This window comes from Monodelphis domestica, chromosome 2 (genome assembly GCF_027887165.1).
Source record: "Monodelphis domestica isolate mMonDom1 chromosome 2, mMonDom1.pri, whole genome shotgun sequence".
Classification (NCBI taxonomy): Eukaryota; Metazoa; Chordata; class Mammalia; order Didelphimorphia; family Didelphidae; genus Monodelphis; species Monodelphis domestica.
In genome coordinates, this window is record NC_077228.1 from 467,769,192 (window position 1) to 467,790,052 (window position 20,861).

At 34.6% G+C, this 20,861-nt stretch overlaps 1 protein-coding gene across 1 annotated transcript in view; it reads left to right on the plus strand.

The window, feature by feature from the left end:
* Positions 1–20,861, plus strand: part of SLC30A7 (solute carrier family 30 member 7) — a 97,788-nt gene that overhangs the window by 10,145 nt on the left and 66,782 nt on the right. Inside the window, exons 3-5 of the mRNA XM_001381841.4 lie at positions 11,060–11,173; positions 16,050–16,137; positions 17,190–17,316. Coding sequence (XP_001381878.1) covers positions 11,060–11,173; positions 16,050–16,137; positions 17,190–17,316 — 329 coding nt within the window. The remainder of the gene's footprint in view (positions 1–11,059; positions 11,174–16,049; positions 16,138–17,189; positions 17,317–20,861) is intronic.

The following is a 20,861-nucleotide window of genomic DNA, read 5'->3' on the forward strand; positions in this document are numbered from 1 at the left end:
TAGAAAAATAGTATTCTATAAAATTCATGTGCTGTAACTTGTTCAGTCATTTTCCAATTATTGAGTAACCTCTCAGTTTCTACTTCTTTATTACCACAAAAAACGGTTAGAAGTTTATTGTTGTTTACATGAGTTCTTTTTCTCTTTCTTGGCCTTTTTTTATATGTGCATCTAATAGCAGTATTTCTGGGTCAAAGGGTATGAACAGTTTAATCATTTGGGGGAGGGGGGCATAGTTCTAAATTGCTTTTCAGAATGGCCAGATCAGTTTGCAGTTCTACCATCAATGCATTAGTATTCCCGTTTTCCCACATCCCCTCCTGAATTCACCTTTTTTTTTTTTATGAACTTTGCAAGGGAAACATTTATGCAAAATTTTCCCTAATTTCCTGCTACTTTTGTAACTTTAGCCACATTAATTTTCGTTTATTCAAGAGCATTTTAATTTATGTAATCAAACTTGCCCATTTTACCTCTGAATCTCTTCTCCTTTTTGGTTATAAACTCTTCCCTGTCCTTATGTCTGACAGATAGTTTCTTCCATGTTCCTCTACTTTTTTTGTTACCCTTTATGTCTAAATCATGTTTCCATTTGAAGTTCATCTTGTTACACATTGTGAGATGTTGTTCTATTTATAGTTTCTGTCAGACTACTTTCCAGTTTTTTCAATAGTTTTTGTTGAATAAGAGATCTTATCTAATAGGTGGATCCTTTGGTTTTATTAAATAATAGACTAATGTGCTCATTTGGTTCTCCTTACTGTATACCTATTATGTTCTTCTCATCAACTTTCCTATATCTAACCCAGTTCTAGTATATAAATCCATAAATTTTATGGATTTATAGTATATAGTTTGATATCTGGTATTGATTAGCATAGGGAATTCCTAGTAAGAAAATTACTTCTACCAAGTAATTCTCCAACAGAGAGATACTAGGGCCTGGAGTATCACAAGGTTAAATGAGTCACTCAGGATCAATGTGTGTCAGAGGCAGAATTTGAATCTAGTTCTTCTGGACTCTGAGACCAGCTCTTTATTCACTTTTCCCCCTTTTCAGGATCCTTTTTTCTTTGAGAGAGCAATACCTATTCCTCTGACTTCAAGCAGAAACTACCTTTCTTGAGGCCATTTGAATTTGACTCATTGTCCTCTGAACTCAGTCTGGAGAGATTTCTTAATTAACCTCTTTTGTTCTAATTAGCCAGCCTACTGTTTATCATCCCTAATTTGAATCTGAGATCTTGATTAAACCTTTCTGGGTTTCTCATAGTTCTGCTATTTCCACTTCTTCTTGTATATATAATTCCTCTAAAAAGACCACAATTTCTTTATAAATTCCAATATTACCCAATTCCATTAGTAATCAGTACAGTTTCTCTATTGGACAATTGTATTTTAGCCTCATTTCTATGGTATGATAGGCGGTGTATGGGGTGTTCAGGAGGGGTAGTATCTCTGGTATGGAGGGCTTGTCATGCCCTCTTAGGGCAGCTCTCCAACCTCTGACCCTCACCTGACACCCAGCTCTCACTTGTGGCTCCCAGTAGCTGCTAGCTTGCAGCAGCGGCCACAACCCGGGCAACGGCTTTCACAGGCCGGCTAAACCTTGTGAGGGTAGCCATTGGGTCATTGACCCCTGGTGAACCAGGGCTTTGCTCACCCAGCATGTGGAGACTGCTTCGGCCGAACAGACAGAAGAAACCAACAAGAAGGTTCAACGGCTGAGATGGCGACACAGCAAAGCACTGTGGAGTGCTTAGGGCGTGTTGGAGCACAAAAGACAACACGGCCATCCAATGCAGCTGAGGAAGTCTCCAGGTGTAATGACTTTCTGTGCCACTGGACCCAGGCTTCCAACGCCAAGAGAGTGGGACTGTCCCTGTGCATCGACTTTTCTACCTAAATCTCCTTCATGCACAAATGTCTTTGTGCACACTCATCTATCATAGATGAAAACGCACAAAGACAATCATCATCCTCGGTTACCGAGAGACTACTACCACCATTGATAATCTCCTGTTCCCCCTTTATTAATTGTTTCTTTTGATATTCTTGATCTTTTGTTTCTCCAGATTAATTTTGTTAAAATTTTTTTCTAGTTCTATAAAATAATCCTTTGATAATTTGATTGGTTTGGCATCAAATAATTAAGTTAATTTAGGTACTATTGTCACTTATTATATTGGTTTAGTCTACTGAATAATTAATATTTCTGCTAATATTTGGATGTCTTTATTTGTGTGAAGAGTATTTTGTAATTGTGTTCATATGGTTTTTATATGTATCTTAGCAGGAAGAATCCCAAGTATTTTATATTGTCTATAGTTATTTTAAATGGAATTTCTTTCCTGCAAGCTGAATTTGTTAGTAATATATAGAAATAGGTGATTTGTGTGAGTTGATTTTATATCTTGCAACTTTGTTGCAGTTAATTATTTCATTTGGATTTTTAATTGAGTGTCTAGGGTTTTCCAAGTAAGCTCTTATATGTTCAAAAAGTGATAATTTTGTTTGTTCTTAGTGTATACTTATTCCTCAAATTGCTTTTTTTCTTGTCTTATTGCTATAGCTGACATTTCTAGCTCAATATTAAATAGTTAAATGGTGATAATGAACATAATATTCTGTTTCAAGGGGAAATTCATCTAAAAAACACACCATATCCATACTAGTAGAATTTAAATGATGATGCAGTATCAGTGATATTTAAACTTATGGAGCTGTAAGCCTTCTAGTCAGACTTATTCAAAATGGTTTGTTGGTAGGAAACTGGGAGTCAGTGATTCACAAGTTTGCAAACCATGATATCCTACTGATCTGTGACACTGTCATATATTACAATGTAGGAAGAATGCAATGCCATTTTGTTTTGGATGAATGAATACATCTTCCTTTTTTCTCTTCAAGGGCTCTGAATTTTAAAGAATTTATATTTTTAATGGTTCTTTAATTTTTGGTTTGCCTTTACATTTCCTCATGTTGTCCTCCACACCTAGAACTCTCTTGCCCTATATCTCTCCACACTTTAAGGGCCAGCTTAGGTACCACTTCCTCCATGAAATCTCTAGAAATTAATATCCCTTCCTGAGAACTCATTTCCTTTGTGCCTCTCTTGTTCCCATATACATCTTATATCTTCCCAGTTTAAGCTGCTTAAGGTTAAGGACTATGTCAGCCATCTTCATTTTTCTTAATACCTAGCAAATAGTAACCTTGTATTTAGCTGATGCTTAATACATTTGTGTTTGTGTGTGTGTGTGTGTGTGTGTATGTGGTATGACTGTTCTAGGAATTTAGAGAAGTGAGAGATTTTTATGACTTGAAGTTAGTCAACAAGCATTTACTAAATACCTACTATGTGCCAGTTACTGTGCATAGAGAATATAAAGAAATGCAAAAAAAATTGTGCTGCTCTGAAGGAGCTCATAGTATTAATGGGAGAGACAAAATGTAGACAGCTATATGCAAACATGATATATACAGTATAAAATGGGGAAAGTCTCAGAGAGAAGGCCCTAGGATTAAAGAAGACTGGGAAAAATTTATTGCAGAAGGTAGGACTTTAGTTGAGATTTGAAGAAGGCCAGGGAAGCCAAGAAGCAGAGATGGGGAAGGAGAGAGTTCTAGGCATGGGGGACAGCCAGTGTAAATGCCCAGAGTTGGAAGATGGAGTGTTATTACTAAGGAGGCCCATGCCATTGAATTAACAGGGTATGGAGAAGGAGAATAAGGAATAAGAACCCTGGAAAGATAGGAAGGGAACAGATTATGAAGAACTTTAAAAACTAAACAGAATTTTGTAAATAGAGTCATTAGAGTTTATTGAATGGAGGGGACCGGAGGATATAACATGTTAAGACCTTAGCTTTAGAAAAATAATTTTGAACTGAGTGGAAAATGGTGTGGAGTGAGTAGAGACTTGAGGCAAGAAGACTACCAGCAGACTTTTGCCATAGTCTAGGCATGAGGTGATAATGGCCTGTACCAGGGTAGTAGCAGTGTCAGAAGAAAAAAGGAGATGCATATGAGAGATAGTGCAAAATTAAAATTGATAGAACTTGCCTGCTGACTGAATATTGGAAGTGAGAGAGAATGAATAAAATTTAACTTTTTAACATTTGTTTTTTAAGATTTTGAGTTCTAGATTTCCCCTTTCCCCCACCCTTATCCCTTTCTTGAGAAGGCAAGCAATTTGATATAGATTATATTTGTGTAGTCATGTAAAACATTTCCATATTAATTAGGTTGCAAAAGAAATCACAAACTAAAAAATAGAATGACAATAAAAAAGTAGACCTCAACTTGCATTCATACATCTTAAGTTATTTCTCTGGAGGTGATTAGTGTTTTTCGTCATGAATCCTTCAGAGTTATTTTAGATTATTGTATTGTTGAGAACATTTAGGTCATTCACAGTTGATCATGATAAAATGTTGCTGTTATTAGGTACAGTGTTTTCTTTGTTCTGCGTTTTTAACCTGGCACAAGTTCATGTAAGTCTTTCCAGGCTTTTTTTTTTAATTCTTACCTTATGTCTTAGAATTAGTAATCAGTGCCCACCTATTTTCAATTAATATTTCTCCAGTTGTTCCTGGATCTGATTTTATTTGTGTGAGAAGTGTTTTATAATTGTGTTCATATGGTTCCTGAGTTTGACTTGCAGATAGACTCCCAAGTATTTTATATTGTTCATAGTTTTTTTTTTTTTTTAAACCCTTACCTTCCATCTTGGAGTCAATTGACTCCAAGGCAGAAGAGTGGTAAGGGCTAGGCAATGGGGGTCAAGTGACTTGCCCAGGGTCACACAACTGGGAAGTGTCTGAGGTCAGATTTGAACCTAGGACCTCCCGTCTCTAGGCCTAGCTCTCAACACACTGAGCTACCCAGCTTCCCCCGTTCATAGTTATTTTAAATGGAATTTTCTTTCTCTTTTCCTGATGGACTTTGTTGGTAATAAATAGAAATGCTGATGATTTTTATGGATTTATTTTAAATCCTACAAGTTTGCTAAAGTTATTAATTATTTAAGCTTGTTGATAGTGGATTCTCTAGTATGCTCCAAGTATAACATCATATAATCACAGTGATAGTTTTGTTTCCTCATTGCTTATTCTGATTCCTCCAATTTCTTTAGTTTCCTTTATCCTATAGCTAACATTTCTAGCACAATGTTGAATAATAGTGGTGATAATGGGTATCCTTGTTTCACTCCTGATCTTATCAGGCAGGTTTCTAGCTTATTCCCACTACACATAATGCTTGCTGATGGTTTTAGATACCAATTATAATCTAAGGAAAGTTTCATTAACTCCTATGGTTTCTAATGTTGTTTTTGTTTTTTAATAAAAATTTGTTGTAGTTTGTCCAAGACTTTTTTCTGCATTTACTGAGATAATCCCAAGATTTTTGTTGGCTTTATTATTGATATACTCAATTATGCTGATAGTTTTTCTCATATTGAACCAGTTAGGCCTTCCTGATATAATTTCTACCTGGTCATAGTGTATGATCTTTGTGATAATAGTGCTGTAATCTTCTTGCTTGTATTTTATTCAAAATGTTTGATTCAAAATTCCTTTGGAAAATTGGTAAATAGTTTTCTTTCTTTGTTTTTGCTCTTCCTGGATTTTAGCTATCAGCACCATGTATATGTTGTAAAATGAATTTGGTAGAACCCATTTGCCTATTTTATATTTTCTCTAAATGTTTGGTAGAATTCACTTGTGAATTTTTCAAGTCCTGGAGATTTTTTCTTAGGGAACTCATTGATGGCTTGTTTAATTTCTTTTTCTAAGGGCTATTTAAGTATTCTATGTCCTCTTCTTTTATTCTGGACAATTTATATTTTTGTAAGTAATCATCAGTTTCGCTTAGATTGTCAGATTTATTGGCATCAAATTGGACAAAATAGCTCTTAATAATTGCTTTTTCATCTTCATTGGTGGTGAACTCACCTTTATCATTTTTGATTCTCCTAATTTGATTTTCTGCTTAAAAAAACAAATTAAGCAATGGTTTATCAATTTTATTTTTTTCATAAAACCAGATCCTATTTTTATTAGTTCTATGATTTCCTTACTTTCAGTTTTATTGATCTTTCCTTTCATGTATCGTGCCTACATTATATGAATATTATGTTATGTTTCTATATCTTTATATTTTACTCATTTTTAGAGGAATGAAAATACATTTTCAAAATTAATGGTAATATTTTTCAGTGATTTAAATTTATCAAGTGCTATCTGTGATGGTTATCATCATTTGTATTTCCAGGCTTCATATAGGTAATTTATAACTTTCAAAACTCTAGGAAATTTAGTTAATTACTGTTGCAGAGCAGTATCTATTTACCCTAGTGGCCTGAAAATTAATATGTACTTTCAGAGGTACCTAATTTATCTTCCCTTGGGAATAAGTCATTTTCTGTCACAATTTAATTGGATTAGAATACAGTCAATATAAGATTATTCTGGGACTAGTTACCTGTTTTGTTTATTGTTTTAGTCCTTTTGCTTCTTTTTTCTGCCTTTTATTGACCATATCATTATTACATTTTTTACCAAAGGGATGAAAGGTAGGGAAAGAAAAATAGCTAACCTCGATTAGATTTTTCAATTACATTATTTAAACTTACTACTTTAAACTTGTGGAAAGAGGATTATTATGCATTGTTATGTTCTTTCATAGAAAACACACCAGAGGATAATAATAGTACCTATTTCTCAGGGTTGTTGTGAAGAAAATGAGATATTTGTTAAGTGCTTAGCACAGTGCCTGGCATGTAAGACACATAATGCTTATTTATTCCTTTTCCCCTTCTCTGTTTTGGAGTGGGAAGAGATCTCAGTCAGAGAGAACAGTTAGGAGGGTATTGGAATAGTCTTATCTAAGAGGTGATAAGGGCCTGAAACAAGGTAATATCTGTGTGAATAAAAAGAAGAGGTTAGACGCAGCAAATGTTTTAAAGATAGAAATGGCAACATTTGACATTGGATTTGGACATATGGGATAAAGAAGATAATAGTATTTCATTTATAAATCTGATAGACAAGAAGAATGGAATGGTCTTCCTTTGACAGAAAGGGAAATTTTGGTAGAATGATAGGTTGGGGGTAGATGACAAAATGAGTTTTGTTTTGAGTATATCTGAGTTAGAGATGGCCTCTAGGACATCCAGTTTAATATGTCTAATAGGCAATTGATGATGTGTTTTGGAGCTTAAAGAAACTGGTACTGAATTGATAGAAATTTGAGTCATATACCAAAGAGATAGTAATTAAGTCTATAAGAGCAAAGGAAGTAACCAAGAGAGAATACATAGAAAGAAGAGAGCTCATGACAGAGCCTTGGGGTACACTTATAGTTAGAAGTGAATGTTGTAGGAGTAGCTCTTAACAACAGCACCTTCTTAGTTGTGTTCCGTTTTGGGATGAAATAAGGTACTTACAGGTCATTGAACATTTAATATAGAAGGTTTATTTTGCTCTAATCCTGCAACAATATGTATCAAGGACACAGTGGCACAACTTCTGGATATGGACCCCCTTATTACCATTTGGAAATGCATCTGGCAGTAAGTCATCAGGATATGGCACAGCTAGGTGGCACAGTGGATAGAGGCCTGGGCCAGGGGTTAGGAAGACCTGAAAAAAGCCTCAAATACTTAGTAGCTGTGTGATCCTAGGCAAGTCACTTAACCTTTATTTGCCTCAGTTTCCTCAACTATAAAATGGGGGTAATAACAACATATCTCATATGGTTATTGTGAGGATCAAATGAATAATATTTTTATAAAAGTACTTAGCCCAGTGCCTGCCACATATTAGATGCTATATAAATGTTTATTCGCTCCCTGCCTTTGGCTGTCTTAGTGGTAGGAATGATGACCCAACAATCCAGACTGAGAACATAGTATTAGGGGTTAAACTTCTGGTTGGACTCAATATATTTTTAATTGGTTGCCAGGGATTTAAATTCTAAATCCCAATGAAATACTCAAGTCAGAATGGAAATTTATGGTGGTTTATTTACAATAGAGTGAAGATATTAAGGAAGAAAGAAAGAGAGAAAAAGGAGATAGATACCAGGCAGGAGTTCAGAGGCCCCAGCCAAGGTGTGTGTGGGGTGGGGAGGGGGGCAGAGGATTAAATCTAGCATTGTTTTCAGCCACTAGGTCTCCTCCAAGATGAAGGGCCTCCTCAGAGGCTGGTGCCTCAAGAAAATCCAAGGAAAGGGGAATAAGCTTTGCACTCACCACGTGACAGTCTAAGGGAAGCAGTCTGAGGTCTCACACTTGAGCTCCTCCACAGTCAAGTTCCACCGCCAAGTCCTTCTCACAGGAAGAGATGCAAAATATAAAGACAGTCCTTTACATCACTTCCTGTGTCTTACATGTACCAATGGTGGATTAAACTTGGCTTTGGACAGCCCAGGGCATCAGTCAGTTGATTTGTCACTTGCTAGCACAGGTGGGTCATGGACCTTCCTCACCCCACACTTAATCCTTAAGTGGGGATGTATACATTCCTGGTTGCTAAAATTCTAAAGACTTAGCCGGGTGGAGTAAATCTAAAATTCACAAAAGAGAGAGAAACTTTAGGAGGAGGGGGACTAGTCAATAGTATCAGAGACTCCAGAAGGGTCAAGGTTAAAGACTGAGTGATCAGGCATATTAATAAGTGATTTGAGTCACCAGTAGATTGGGAAAAGAGTGGATTCCTGATTATAAAAGAGTGCCCCAAAAGTGGGCCTATCCCATGTTGATGTCCTGGGTACTTATGCTACCAAAAATACATATGTGATCAATTTGATAATCTTAGTGTAACATAAACATTCCTATGTAAAAGTGAAAATGGTCTCTTGATTAAATTTAATTACTAAAAATTATTAAGCATCTACCATGTGCCTTGGCACTAGATAGTAGGTGGTAGGCATAAAATATGAGGGAAAAACAAACCAGTCTTGACCCTTAAGGGGTTTATAGTCTAATAGGGTCACAGTAACTAGTTTAATGGTTTTATGCTATTAGTTCTTTAAGTTTAAACCTTAAAAATGCATAAAACTCATGGGACACCTGTATACATATATACAGAATAGATACAAAGAAAACAAATAGGAAGAAACAACAAATATTTTAACTCCAAGTTATTTTAGGAGGATAGGTACTAGCAGTTGTGGCATCAGGAAGATTCTCTATAGAAAGTGGCCCACGAGCTATGTCTTATAGAAAGAGAGATTTTCATTGTGGTGGATATGAGGAGTGAATAGCAGTGCACATACTCAGGGATGACCAATGCAAAGAGCCAGAGAAGGAAGGATGGAGTGTTAACTGTGAGGAACACAGAGAAGGTGAATTTAATTGAATCACAGAATACTGGAAGGGAAATAATGCACGATGAGCTTGGAAAGAGAGGTTGGAGCCAAGTTATGAAGAGCTTGACTAAAGTAGAAGAGTTTATAGTTTATTGTAGAGACTATAGGAAGTGGGGAAGTATCCGTGGTTAGATCTGTACTAAAGAGAAACTATTTTAGCAGCAATGTGAAGGATGGACTGGATTGAGGGGAGACTGGAGTTAGAGAGAACAATTAGGAGGCCATTGCAGTAGCCTAGTTAAGAGGTAATTTGAACCTAAACTAAGGTGGTGTATCTGTGTGAGTAGCAATAGGGGTAAGAGTTGGAAGATGTGGCAATTGATTGGGTACATGTGGTGAGGTAGAGTGAGCAGTTGATGATTACACTGTTATGAACCAGGGAGAATGGAGAATAATAGTGCCTTTGACAAATAATGTCATGTCTGGAAGCTGGTGTGTTTGGGAGGAAAGAATGAATAGTGTTTTGGACAAAGTGAGTTTGAAATGCTCCAGGACATCCAATTTGAAATATTTGTTTTGCAGGACCCAAGCTTATAAGAAAGACTGGAAGTTACCAGTCTAGAAATGATAGTTAAGCCATAAGAGCAGTTGAGGTTACTGAAGAAGTTCTGGCTCTTTAGAGGAATGTCAGTTTTTGATTAATGAAGTGGGACACTTGTAGATAATATTCTTACTGAGGTCCAGGGTGTGACTATCTTCATGAGTAACTGAAGTGGAGAACAGGAATAAGTGATAGGGTTTAAGGAGATAGAAAAATCAAGAGGTGAGAGAATTTGAGGGATCACCAATATGAGCCAGATGCTAAAGTCCTTGATTCAACATACATTTATTATTTACTTGTTTTATGCTTTGACATTGGGGAATCCAAATATTTGGAGTCATTAAACATGGGGAAAACATGCGTACTCTTTTATATTAGAGTAAATAGAAAGTATTTTTAGGGGAGAGATCACTGAAGAATTAGGGATTCAAAAAGCTTCTTGTTGGAAGTGACAAAATGTGCTTTTAAAAAATTGTGGAGTCACTTTGTTTTTGAGGCAAAGGTTAGGAGGTAGAGCATTCCAGGCAAAAGGGAAAGCATATACAAAGGGATGCATGCTATATAGATGGAATATCATGTATAGGGAACAGCAAGTTGGCCAGTTGGGTAAAACATGGTTCATAAGGGATAACAGAGTCTATCAGGACAGTCTGGAAAGAGATTTTGAACTGCTTTAAATGCCAGGCAGAGGAGTTTGTATTTTATCCAACATTTTGAAAAGGGAAGTGGCAGGATTCGTGTTTTAAGAATGATGAAAGATAATCCGGCATCTGTATACGGAAGATGGATGGATATTGAAGAGGGGTAAGCATGGAGGCAAGGAGAGTCGTGATCCTTGTTGGAGGTGATGAGAGCCCTGACATAGGGAAGTAGCCTTGTAAATAGAGCTAGTGGACAGGCACTAAAGATGCTGTTAAATTCTATAGGACTTTATATGAAAGGTGTGAACAGAAGGAAGGGTTGAGTGTGACTTAGAGGTTGTGACTCTAGAAGGATAGTAGTACCTTTAACAAATAGGAAATTCATAAAAATAAGTACAATTTTTTGGGGGGAAAAGAATGAATTCTGTTTTAGTCAGCATAGTTAGGGTACTTAATATTTGGTCACAATTATGGCTTATTATTTGTGTTTTTTTTCTCCCAGTTTAGGTTTGATTTCCGATTCTTTTCACATGTTCTTCGATAGCACTGCTATCTTGGCTGGACTGGCAGCTTCTGTTATTTCAAAATGGAGAGATAATGATGCTTTTTCCTATGGGTAAGAGATACTTCTTTCACAAACTCTTAGTAGTACATTAGGTGAGAATATAAACATGTAGAGAACATTAACTTCCATTTAAAGTAGTAAAAAAAATGTTTTAATGTAATGAAGTTATTTATGACAATGGTGAAATAGATAATCTATATTTGTAGTCAGGATTTGAATCTTGCCTCAGACATTAACTTTCTATGTGACCTCATTTACTCTCTCAAACCTCTGTTTCTCTATCACATTTAGTAAAATGTGGATTAAAATACTTGTACAACAGTAGAGCAACTTTTCGAAATTTCAACCCCATAAAGAAAAGTGAGTTTTTGTTTTCTTGTTTGTAGTAATAATATGTTTAGAGTCATTGTATTATGGAGAGATAGAGACTTAAGTTCCTTATTTATCCATTCTTATACATTTTGTGACCATGATTATCTGCAAGCTATGGTAACTTCTTTTTTTTTTAAAGATGAACTTGATTATCTTGCTTTGTCCAAGGCACTGTGTTGCAAAGTGATCTGGGCTCCATCCTGAATTGTATTCTTTGAAACAAATAAGAACTCACATTTATGAAATACATTAAGAGTTTACAAAATTCTTTTCCAACTATCCTGTGATTCATTCTTTATAATTCATTCATTTATTCTACAAACATTCTTTTACATTATTGTGGATACTGGAGTTAAACTGTGTTTCTATTAGTATGTTGGCATATATTATGATTATAGTTCAAAGACTATCCTTATATTAAATTTTGCAAATACAAAGGATGAAATAAATAGTAAATTGTTCATATTGTGACCAGCACACAAGCCCCTCTGCACCGAATTTGAAGAACTATAAAACTTAAATATCCAAAATACTTTGTATAATACTATAGTGTAATTGATATAATAATTTTGTCTCAGACAATGAAAAATCACAAAATGCCTTCTGAATCATTAATAATGATTAAATTTTGTTCAGTATAATTTTAATGCTATACATTTATCCTATTTGAAAATCAATGACCTATGTATTATATGTTTGGTGATTTTTAGTTAAGCAGAATACATATTTAATCAAGAAACCTAGTCTCCAGTTTTCCTGTATAAATGGAATTTATGATATCCTCAGTTATAATATTTTTGGAAAACAACTATAAAACTTTTCAACATTTTCATTTGCGAACTAAATTGTTAGTTCTTCAAATTTTTATCCTGGAGTATTTTTTTTTTCTGTGTAAAACACAAGTTTGTGGAAATATAACAGATTTCCCTTTGAATTCATGGTCAATGCATGGTGAGTAGGGCAGGTTTTAATTGTTGATGTTGGATTTATGTTCCAACTTCAGTTGTGTAGGTTGCCTTAATGTGATGATCCCAGTTGTATTTGGGGTGTGAAATGAAATTGGTATAAAGAGAGTAACTATAATGTCTGGAACAGATAATGGGTTAATATGAACCAGTAATAAACAGTTTTATTTAACATCATCTGCTGGTTTGTCTCTGGATGGGTTAATTCTTTAATCATTCCCAGCTTTATTTCTCTTCTCTCTAAAAAAAGGGAATAAAAAGAGTACTTTCTGGTACAGCATTCAAGGACTACTCATATTAGCCAATGTAGCTGTTACTGGCCATAGGAACATTTTAAGATTTTGGCACTTCTGACAACTGAGCTGGATGCCTGATCCCAGGGTCAACCATTTAAATCTTTCGAAAAATTTCACAGTGCTTGAAAGTAGGGAAATTCTGTAAAGAATAGCAGACTGGAACTATAACAGAAGTAGTGAGGAGATTCAATATTCACTTATTTAAGAGTTATCCTTTTTGCACCATTATGTTTGAATTTACCAGGTTGCAATAAAATGTGTATATGATAAGCAGCAGAATCACAGAATCTTAAAAATTAAGAGAGTGATTCAGAGACTACCTAGTCTGACCTTGATCAACATAAGAATTTCCTCTACAATAGTCCTGGCAAAAAAATCTTCCAGCCTTTCCTTGAGGACTTCTAGTGAGGGATGAAGAGGCAGCTCATTTCAGTACAGAGTAGATCTAAGTTTTTCTTTATATCATGCCTAAATTTACCTTTTTTCCAAATTTCTTAATACTGTTGCTTTTGTGCTTTGGAGCTAAATAGGACAAACCTTATCCGTCTTTTACATGATAGCCTTTCAAGTATTTTGAGGACAGCTACCATGACTCTCCTAACAGGTCTTTTAAAACACTCAGTTCTTTCAACTAAGACTAATAAGGCATATACTTGAGGCTCTTCATCATCTTTATTTTTTTCTGGATACTCTGGAGGATCTGATTAATACCTTTCTGAAAATATGGAACCCAGAACTGAATCTGGTACTCCTAAGGTGGTTTGACCAGGCAGAATACAGAGGCACTCACATCTTATTTTTGCCTTTCTTAATGAAGCCAAAGATTGTGGTAGCTTGTTTTAGGCAACTATTTCACACTATTAACACCTATTGAGCTTTAAGTTTAGTTAAGTCCTCAACTCTTTTTCAGTCTTACTGCTGTTTTGCCATTTATCCTCCTCTATTGCATAACTTAGGAAATGGGTTTTTTTAACCCAGGCTTTAAGACTTTATATTTATTCCTAATAAATTTAATGTTTTTAGATTGTATAAAGCATTCTAGTTTATCCAGATTTTTTTTGATCTTGAATCTGTTGTCTAACACATTAGCTGTCCCTCTCAGCTTTGTGTGATCAACAAAATGAGAAATTTAACTATCAGTCATTCCGAGTGTAATTGTGGTATATTTATACTTGTACACTTAAATGTGTTTTTATAGTATTATTGGAAAGCTTGAAAACCACTAAGGATCTTCTGAAAGAAAAAATATTAATAAATTCATAGATTATGCTTTTTTGATTTCTTACAAGTAAAAGTTTTAGTAACTATAATTCCATATTATTTTTCACAAATTTTGTAATTTATTCATACCAGTGATCCTGGGGTATGCAAATATACCCTTACATACTAGCCAGCAAAGCAAATCTAATTACACAGGCAACTAGCTAGGGGAACAGAAAACTATATTTATATAGTCCCTAGGTTTTCTTCACTTGATATCCAGTGAATACCCAGAATAATTTTTGGCTTAGATTCCTTTGTTTTGTATTTCCTTTGTATTTCCTCTGAATTTCTTTAGTGATTATATTTAAAATGTAAAACTTATAAATGATACTGAACAGTATTATCTCATGTGATTATAGAGGGATATGTTATTTCTTTGTGCAGACCCAAGGGATATGTTGGAATGCATATCACATTAGGACAAGACCAAGTATAATTAAAGTGATCTAAAGTTAAAATATGCATTAGTTGTAGCATTTTACTTTTTATTTTAGTAATCAAAAAGTCCTTTAAGTTAGCAATTTTTGATGTTCTCTAATACATTTCTTCAGAATGATAACCTAGACTGATTAACATTAGTTAGTGCCAACATCCTTTGAAAAATGTCTGAAAGCTAAATTAAATTTGTGTCTAATGACTTAACCATTCAAAATAAGCATAAAAGGAAAAATAAAAAGTTTCACTCCCTCTAATACTTTATTCTGATAAGATTCTGAAAGTTTAAGAAATTCAGTGAGAAATTATTATTGTCTTACAAATAGTTTCAGTTAGAAGTTAGAATTTTTTTTTTAAATGGAAGTTTGAAAAAAATCTTTGTTTAGCTCTTTGGCAGTATATATAGAAATATAAATATCAGTTTGCTTCTGTAATCCTTGAAGGTGAATCAGTTCTTTTCCTTTAACTGAAGGATACACATTTCTATAAATTAATTGTAAAAAGGCAGAAATTGTAAGCATTTTTTTTTAATGAGTAGAGAAGGTATCATTTTCTAAAATACTTCCCCCATGCCTTTTTCCCATCCTTGCTTTTGTCCATATGACCCATTGTTTGGCTCTTTATTTCCCTCCTCTAATTTATTATCCTGAAACAATTTTAGGTGTGCATGTTGGTCTAAGGGTTTGGGGGAGAATAGAGGGAAAAGAAATAGAAGTACTTTCAAGATTTTATATTCTTGGGTTCAAAGATTGTTGCAGATGGTGACTATAGCCATGAAATTAAAAGATACTTACTTCTTGGAAGGAAAGCTATGGCAAATCTGGACAATATGCTACTAAAAAGCAGAGACATCCCTTGCTGACAAAGGTCTGTATAGTCAAAACTATATATATACGTATATATATATTTCAGTAGTAATATGTGTCTGTGAGAGTTGGACAATAAGGAAAGCTGAGTGTTGCAAAATCAGTGCTTTCAAATTGTGCTGCTGGAGAAGACTTGAGAGTCCCTTGGATAGCAAGGAGATCAAATCAGTTAATACTTACTTAAAGAAATTAATTCTTTATTGGAAAGTCAAATAACTGAACCTGAAGCTTAAATTCTTTGGCCACCTAAGGAGACACTAGGACTTAGTGGAAAAGACCCTCATGTTGGGAAAGATTGAAGGCAAAGGAGAAGGGGAAGGCAGAGAATGAGATGGATAGATAGTGCCATGGAAACTAGAAACATGAACTTGGACAGATTTCAAGAAATAGGGTAGGATAGAAGGACCTAGTGTCCTTGGGCTTGTGAAGAGTAGGCTACACTGAACAATGACTAAGGGTTTACCAAACTGATTTTCTCAAATAAATACTTTCCATTTGTTCCTTAGCAATCCATGTTGGTATAGCATTTAACTATTAATTACATCTCTTTAATCAGAATTACTGTCACTCCCAATGCCTTAAGCTCTTTCCCATGTCTTTATTTACACTACATGTATTTATGCATTCCTGGAAGTATACAACTATGCGGTAGAGATTAAAACCTTTGAAAAAATGTGGATTTATTATATGCTTCTGCAGTTAATAATTCAATTGTTTGGTCATTCCCCAGGTATGTTAGAGCGGAAGTTCTGGCTGGTTTTGTAAATGGCCTATTTTTGATCTTCACTGCCTTTTTTATTTTCTCTGAAGGTGTTGAGGTACAGTATATTAGAATCAGTAAATCTTTTTTTCCCCTAAGTATGACTTCATCTTAGGCATATTGTATTAGAGCTGTTTTTCATTTCAGTGATATATAGTAAGCATTGAAGGGTTCTCTCTGGTACTGATATAGTAAATGCAATAGAAAATCTGTCAGCAAGAGAAGAAAGACACTGAGGAATTTATAATCTATATACTCTAGTGAGATAGGGCTATATTTGAAACAACTTGAAAACAAAAAAATGCATGATAATGCAATATGAACTATATACAAAAGGAAATATTTCATCTACAAAGAAGAAACAGTTCTGAGCTGGGTTGTAAAGGACATAATAGACACAGAAAAAAAATGTATCAGCAAATCAAAAAAGGAGCAAATGTTGAGCCAGGTGCAGGATTCATAGAAATAATTTTATTGAGATATTATTATCATTTTTAGTTATAATGATAAAAGTTCATCACCAGATTGTTCAAGAAATTCTTGAAGATTACCTACATACTTAAAGAAGAGTTTAATTTAATGGAGTGGAATGTTACCCACATAAAATCTCATGTCTTTATAATATTGAAGTAATATGATTATTATATTTTATGATTTGTGATCTTAGCATTTCATGGTGCAATAGAAAACAGCACAGAATTTGCAATCAGGGGAATTGGGCTAAAATTCAGCCTTTAACATTTCCTTCCTTGGCCACTTAACTACCTGTGTCTTGAGCAAGTCTTTTAACCTCTCTGGGCCTCAGTTTTCTTACTGTAAAATGACGAGATTGGACTAGATGACCTCCAACGTCCCATCCAGCTTTAAATAAATGATCTCTGATTTACTACCCTATTTGACCAGTAATGACTTACAACCTAATTCAATTCACCAAGCCCACTGTGCCCACTGTGTGAAGACAATTAAGGCATTTGGCTCATTCTTTTGAAGAGCCACTAAATGCTATTATTTTAACCTTAATAATTTTTTGCTTTGTCTTTTAATTTTTATCATTTGCTCTAATCAGATTTTGATTTTAATGTTGTCTCTTATGTGTTATGTGTTTTCTAGAGAGCATTAGCACCTCCAGATGTTCATCACGAGAGACTACTACTTGTTTCTGTGCTTGGGTTTGTTGTAAACCTAATAGGAATATTTGCTTTCCAACATGGAGGTCATGGACATTCACATGGCTCTGGTATGATGGTTAGAGCCTTTTTTTCCTTTTTTCTTCATTTCAGGCTGCTTATTAAAAATGAATTAATTTTGATGATTTATGTAATGCTTTTTGTACAAAGCTAAATGTTGCTAAAGACAAACTATTAGACATAGTTAACTATTAGAAATAAGACCTCGAGGTCAACTAGTCCAACCCATATCTAAATAGGAATCCTCTTACATATTCCCTCATTTTGTCTCCAGTGATAGGAAATTCAACTATCTTAGGGGACAGTCCATTCCATAATTGGATAATATGTAATTGAAAATCTGTTACCCTAAAAAAGAACTACATTTCTCTGGAACCCACTGACTTCCTGTTGTTAAGTACTTCTAGTAGACAGAGGATATTAGTAAGTGGGTGGTCCTCTTAGGCGTCTTTTGGCTTGGTGACAGCGAGCATGGTGGTGGTAAGCATGGGGCTGATTAGCCATGGGCACGTAGTTTTTATTTTGTATCCCTTTTATTTCTTTATTTCTAATAATCATTAATAAATCTCCTAAAATAGAATATTTTATTATTGAGTTCTAATTTAATTTTTTACATTCATGGCAACCACGAAGGGATGAGAAAACTCAATTTTTTAAGATAGCCTAGATAAATTTTTTAAGCCATGTTTCTCCCACCATGGCTTTTCACCCCCTACCCCCTTGCAAACTCCTAGAGAACTCTTAACTCTCTTCAGAACTGCTGCCCTACTTCTGTTGTTTTTTATTCCCTACTTTTTGCCTGGTCACCCTCTCTACTGGCAAGGCTGTTTTTAGGTTGTTTTATTTTTACAATTATTACTTGTTGGAAAGATTTTCCTTACTGAACCACTTGTTTGAAGTTTAATTTATTCAGCTAAGATGTTGCATTTTTATAGCCATAATTAGGTTTGTAGCTTTTTAATTTTTTATTGAAAGTTACATTTATTCTATTATTAAATGTTGGAAGAGATTTGAGCAGTTTTATTACAGAAGAGATCAGCTGAAATATAAGGCTGAGTGGAATATTACTTCAGGATCCAATTGCGATAGTATAGTGGAGTAACTAGAACAATGAGCAAACATGATTAAGATCTCTCTGAAATGTAAAAAAAAAAAAGATATTAGATTAGCCAGTGTTGATGTATAATATAGTTCTGAGAAATTCCTTTAAATTTACAGCATAAACTACCAAGCCCTTTACCTCAGTTTCCCCTTTGGTAAAAAGAGGAAGTTTTCTGTTCTTTGAATGTGGAAATATTCATGTTGGTTAATTCTTATCAAGTTTGTAGTAACAAAAGAGAAAATTTTAAAAAGGAGAGAAAGAAGGTTGGATTAGCTCATTTGTAAGTTTCTAGTTTTAAATCCTATGCTTCTATCCCCTTAATTTAGATTTTTCCCAAGTTGGGTTATTTGTTCAAGTCACTTAAACTCTGAACCTCAGCTTCCTCATATCTAAAATGGGGGTAATAATAACTGTTTTATCTGTCTCATTAGGTTGTTGTGAATGTTGAATATGATAATTTCTATAAAACCCTTTTTCAGTTTTAAAGAACTTTATAAATGGCAGTTATCTATCACTGGAATTGTTAGTGAGAGGAATATTCTTCCCCCAACTCCTATGAACAACATAATAAAAAGGTTATTATCCCTATTTTACAAGTGAAGATTCTGAGGCTCAGAGACTGTCTTGCTCAGAGTAACATAGCTACTGAATGTTAGAGATAGAATTTTAATTCACGTCTTACTGTCTCCAAGTCCAATTTTTATCCACTATGTTACCTCTCACACTAGATCCTTACCCTTTTGGGACTTAGGGGAAGGAAAGATGGATTTGGCAAGTTATGCAGTGAGATCATTTTCTCTATGGGAATTGAGACTAAGATTCGGACAGTTGTATATAGTATACGAACAGGAATGTTTTGCCTTCCTTATTTTATAGCAACAGCAATAATATCTTCTAGCCTAGGCTCTTCTTTCATTGTTCAGCCTGGTAGGGAAGCTGGTTTTAGTTTTTTTTTTTTATTTGTAGCTGTAGAAACTATTATGGGAAGCTATTTATGGTACTAAGAGGTTTTTATACAAATCATTTCAGGAGGAAAATAAAAACCTAGTTATATTTATTTTTGTAAAGCAATATTAGTCTTATTGTTTCCTCCTCTAAAGATCTACTCCTGTGCTTCATAATGTGCAGATAACCTAAGTTCTAAATAGCTATGTGGGTGGAGAAGACCTTGGAATGCAAGCCTAGGATCTAGCTAAGATCAGAAAGGTTCATTGCCAGATTTGTCTTAGAGTAAAGAATTTGGGGTTATTTGGAACTGTAGAATCACAAAGATGGAGGGGATCTTACAGGCCATCTAGTCTAGGCTATAACTGAGAAAGGCTTCTCTCTATATGACACCTAAAAAGAAATCATCTAACTTGGTTTACAATCCTCCAAAGTTGTGACATTCCATCATATACATGGAGTTAGCTTTCATTTTAGTCATTCAAATTTATTGACTTTATGTAGCCTGACCAGGACAGAATAAAGCTGGACTGTCAGTCTCCATATTTCTGGATCCTCTGCCTCTGAATGTTGTAGCCTAAGATCACATTTGATTTATTGATGGGTGTATTACACTGTTTACTCATATTGACCTTTCAGTTCAGTAAAACCCCTAGATAATTTTCGGGCAAACTGCTGTTTAAGTAGATCTCTTGTATTTTTTATGTTGTAAATGGCTTTTTTTGAAGCTAAATATAAAATTTTGCATTATCCATATTCATCTTAGTAGGTTTGGCCCAATGTTCTAACCTTTCAAGACCTTTTTGAATATTGGCTGTCATCTAGCATTATGCTCCCAAGCTTCATGTCATCTTACAAATTAAAAAAAAAAAAACCATCTTCTATGCCTTTTTCTAAGCCATTGATAAAAGTGTTAGACAATAGAGGGACAAGCACTGATTCCATGGACTTCGCCACTGGAGGTCTCTTTCTAAGCTAACATCAAGCTATTGCTGACTACTCTTTGGGTCTAGCTATTCATCTGGTTTTGAATACATCCAATGGGTGGGTGTGTAGCCCACATATTTCCATTCTCCCCTCTGCCATAATAGCTTGAGAGACTTTATCCAAATGCATTGCTAAAATCTAGGTAAACTCATAGCACTTGCTTGATTTATCAGTTTTGTATTCCTGACAAGAAAGGATATAAAGTTTGTCCAGCATCACATTTTCTTAAATGAAGCTGTATGTGCTCTTTTCAATTACTGCTTCCTGTTTTAAATGTCCACTTGCCATTACTTTAGTAATATAATCTAGATTAAAGCCAAGAAAAAAGTTTATCATTGGTCTAAGTTTTAATATTCAATAAATAGTAAATATTTATATGCCAGGCACTGTGGATACAAATAAGAAAAAGATAAATCCTGCCTTCCAGGAGCTTACAATCTAATAAAGGAAGACAGTAAACCAAAGGAAGGTGAAAGGAGGTGGAGGAACCTAAGTGGATAAACAGGCTTATGATAATCTTGAGTAGAAACTAAGTAGAGCAGCTGATGAGAAATTAAATTG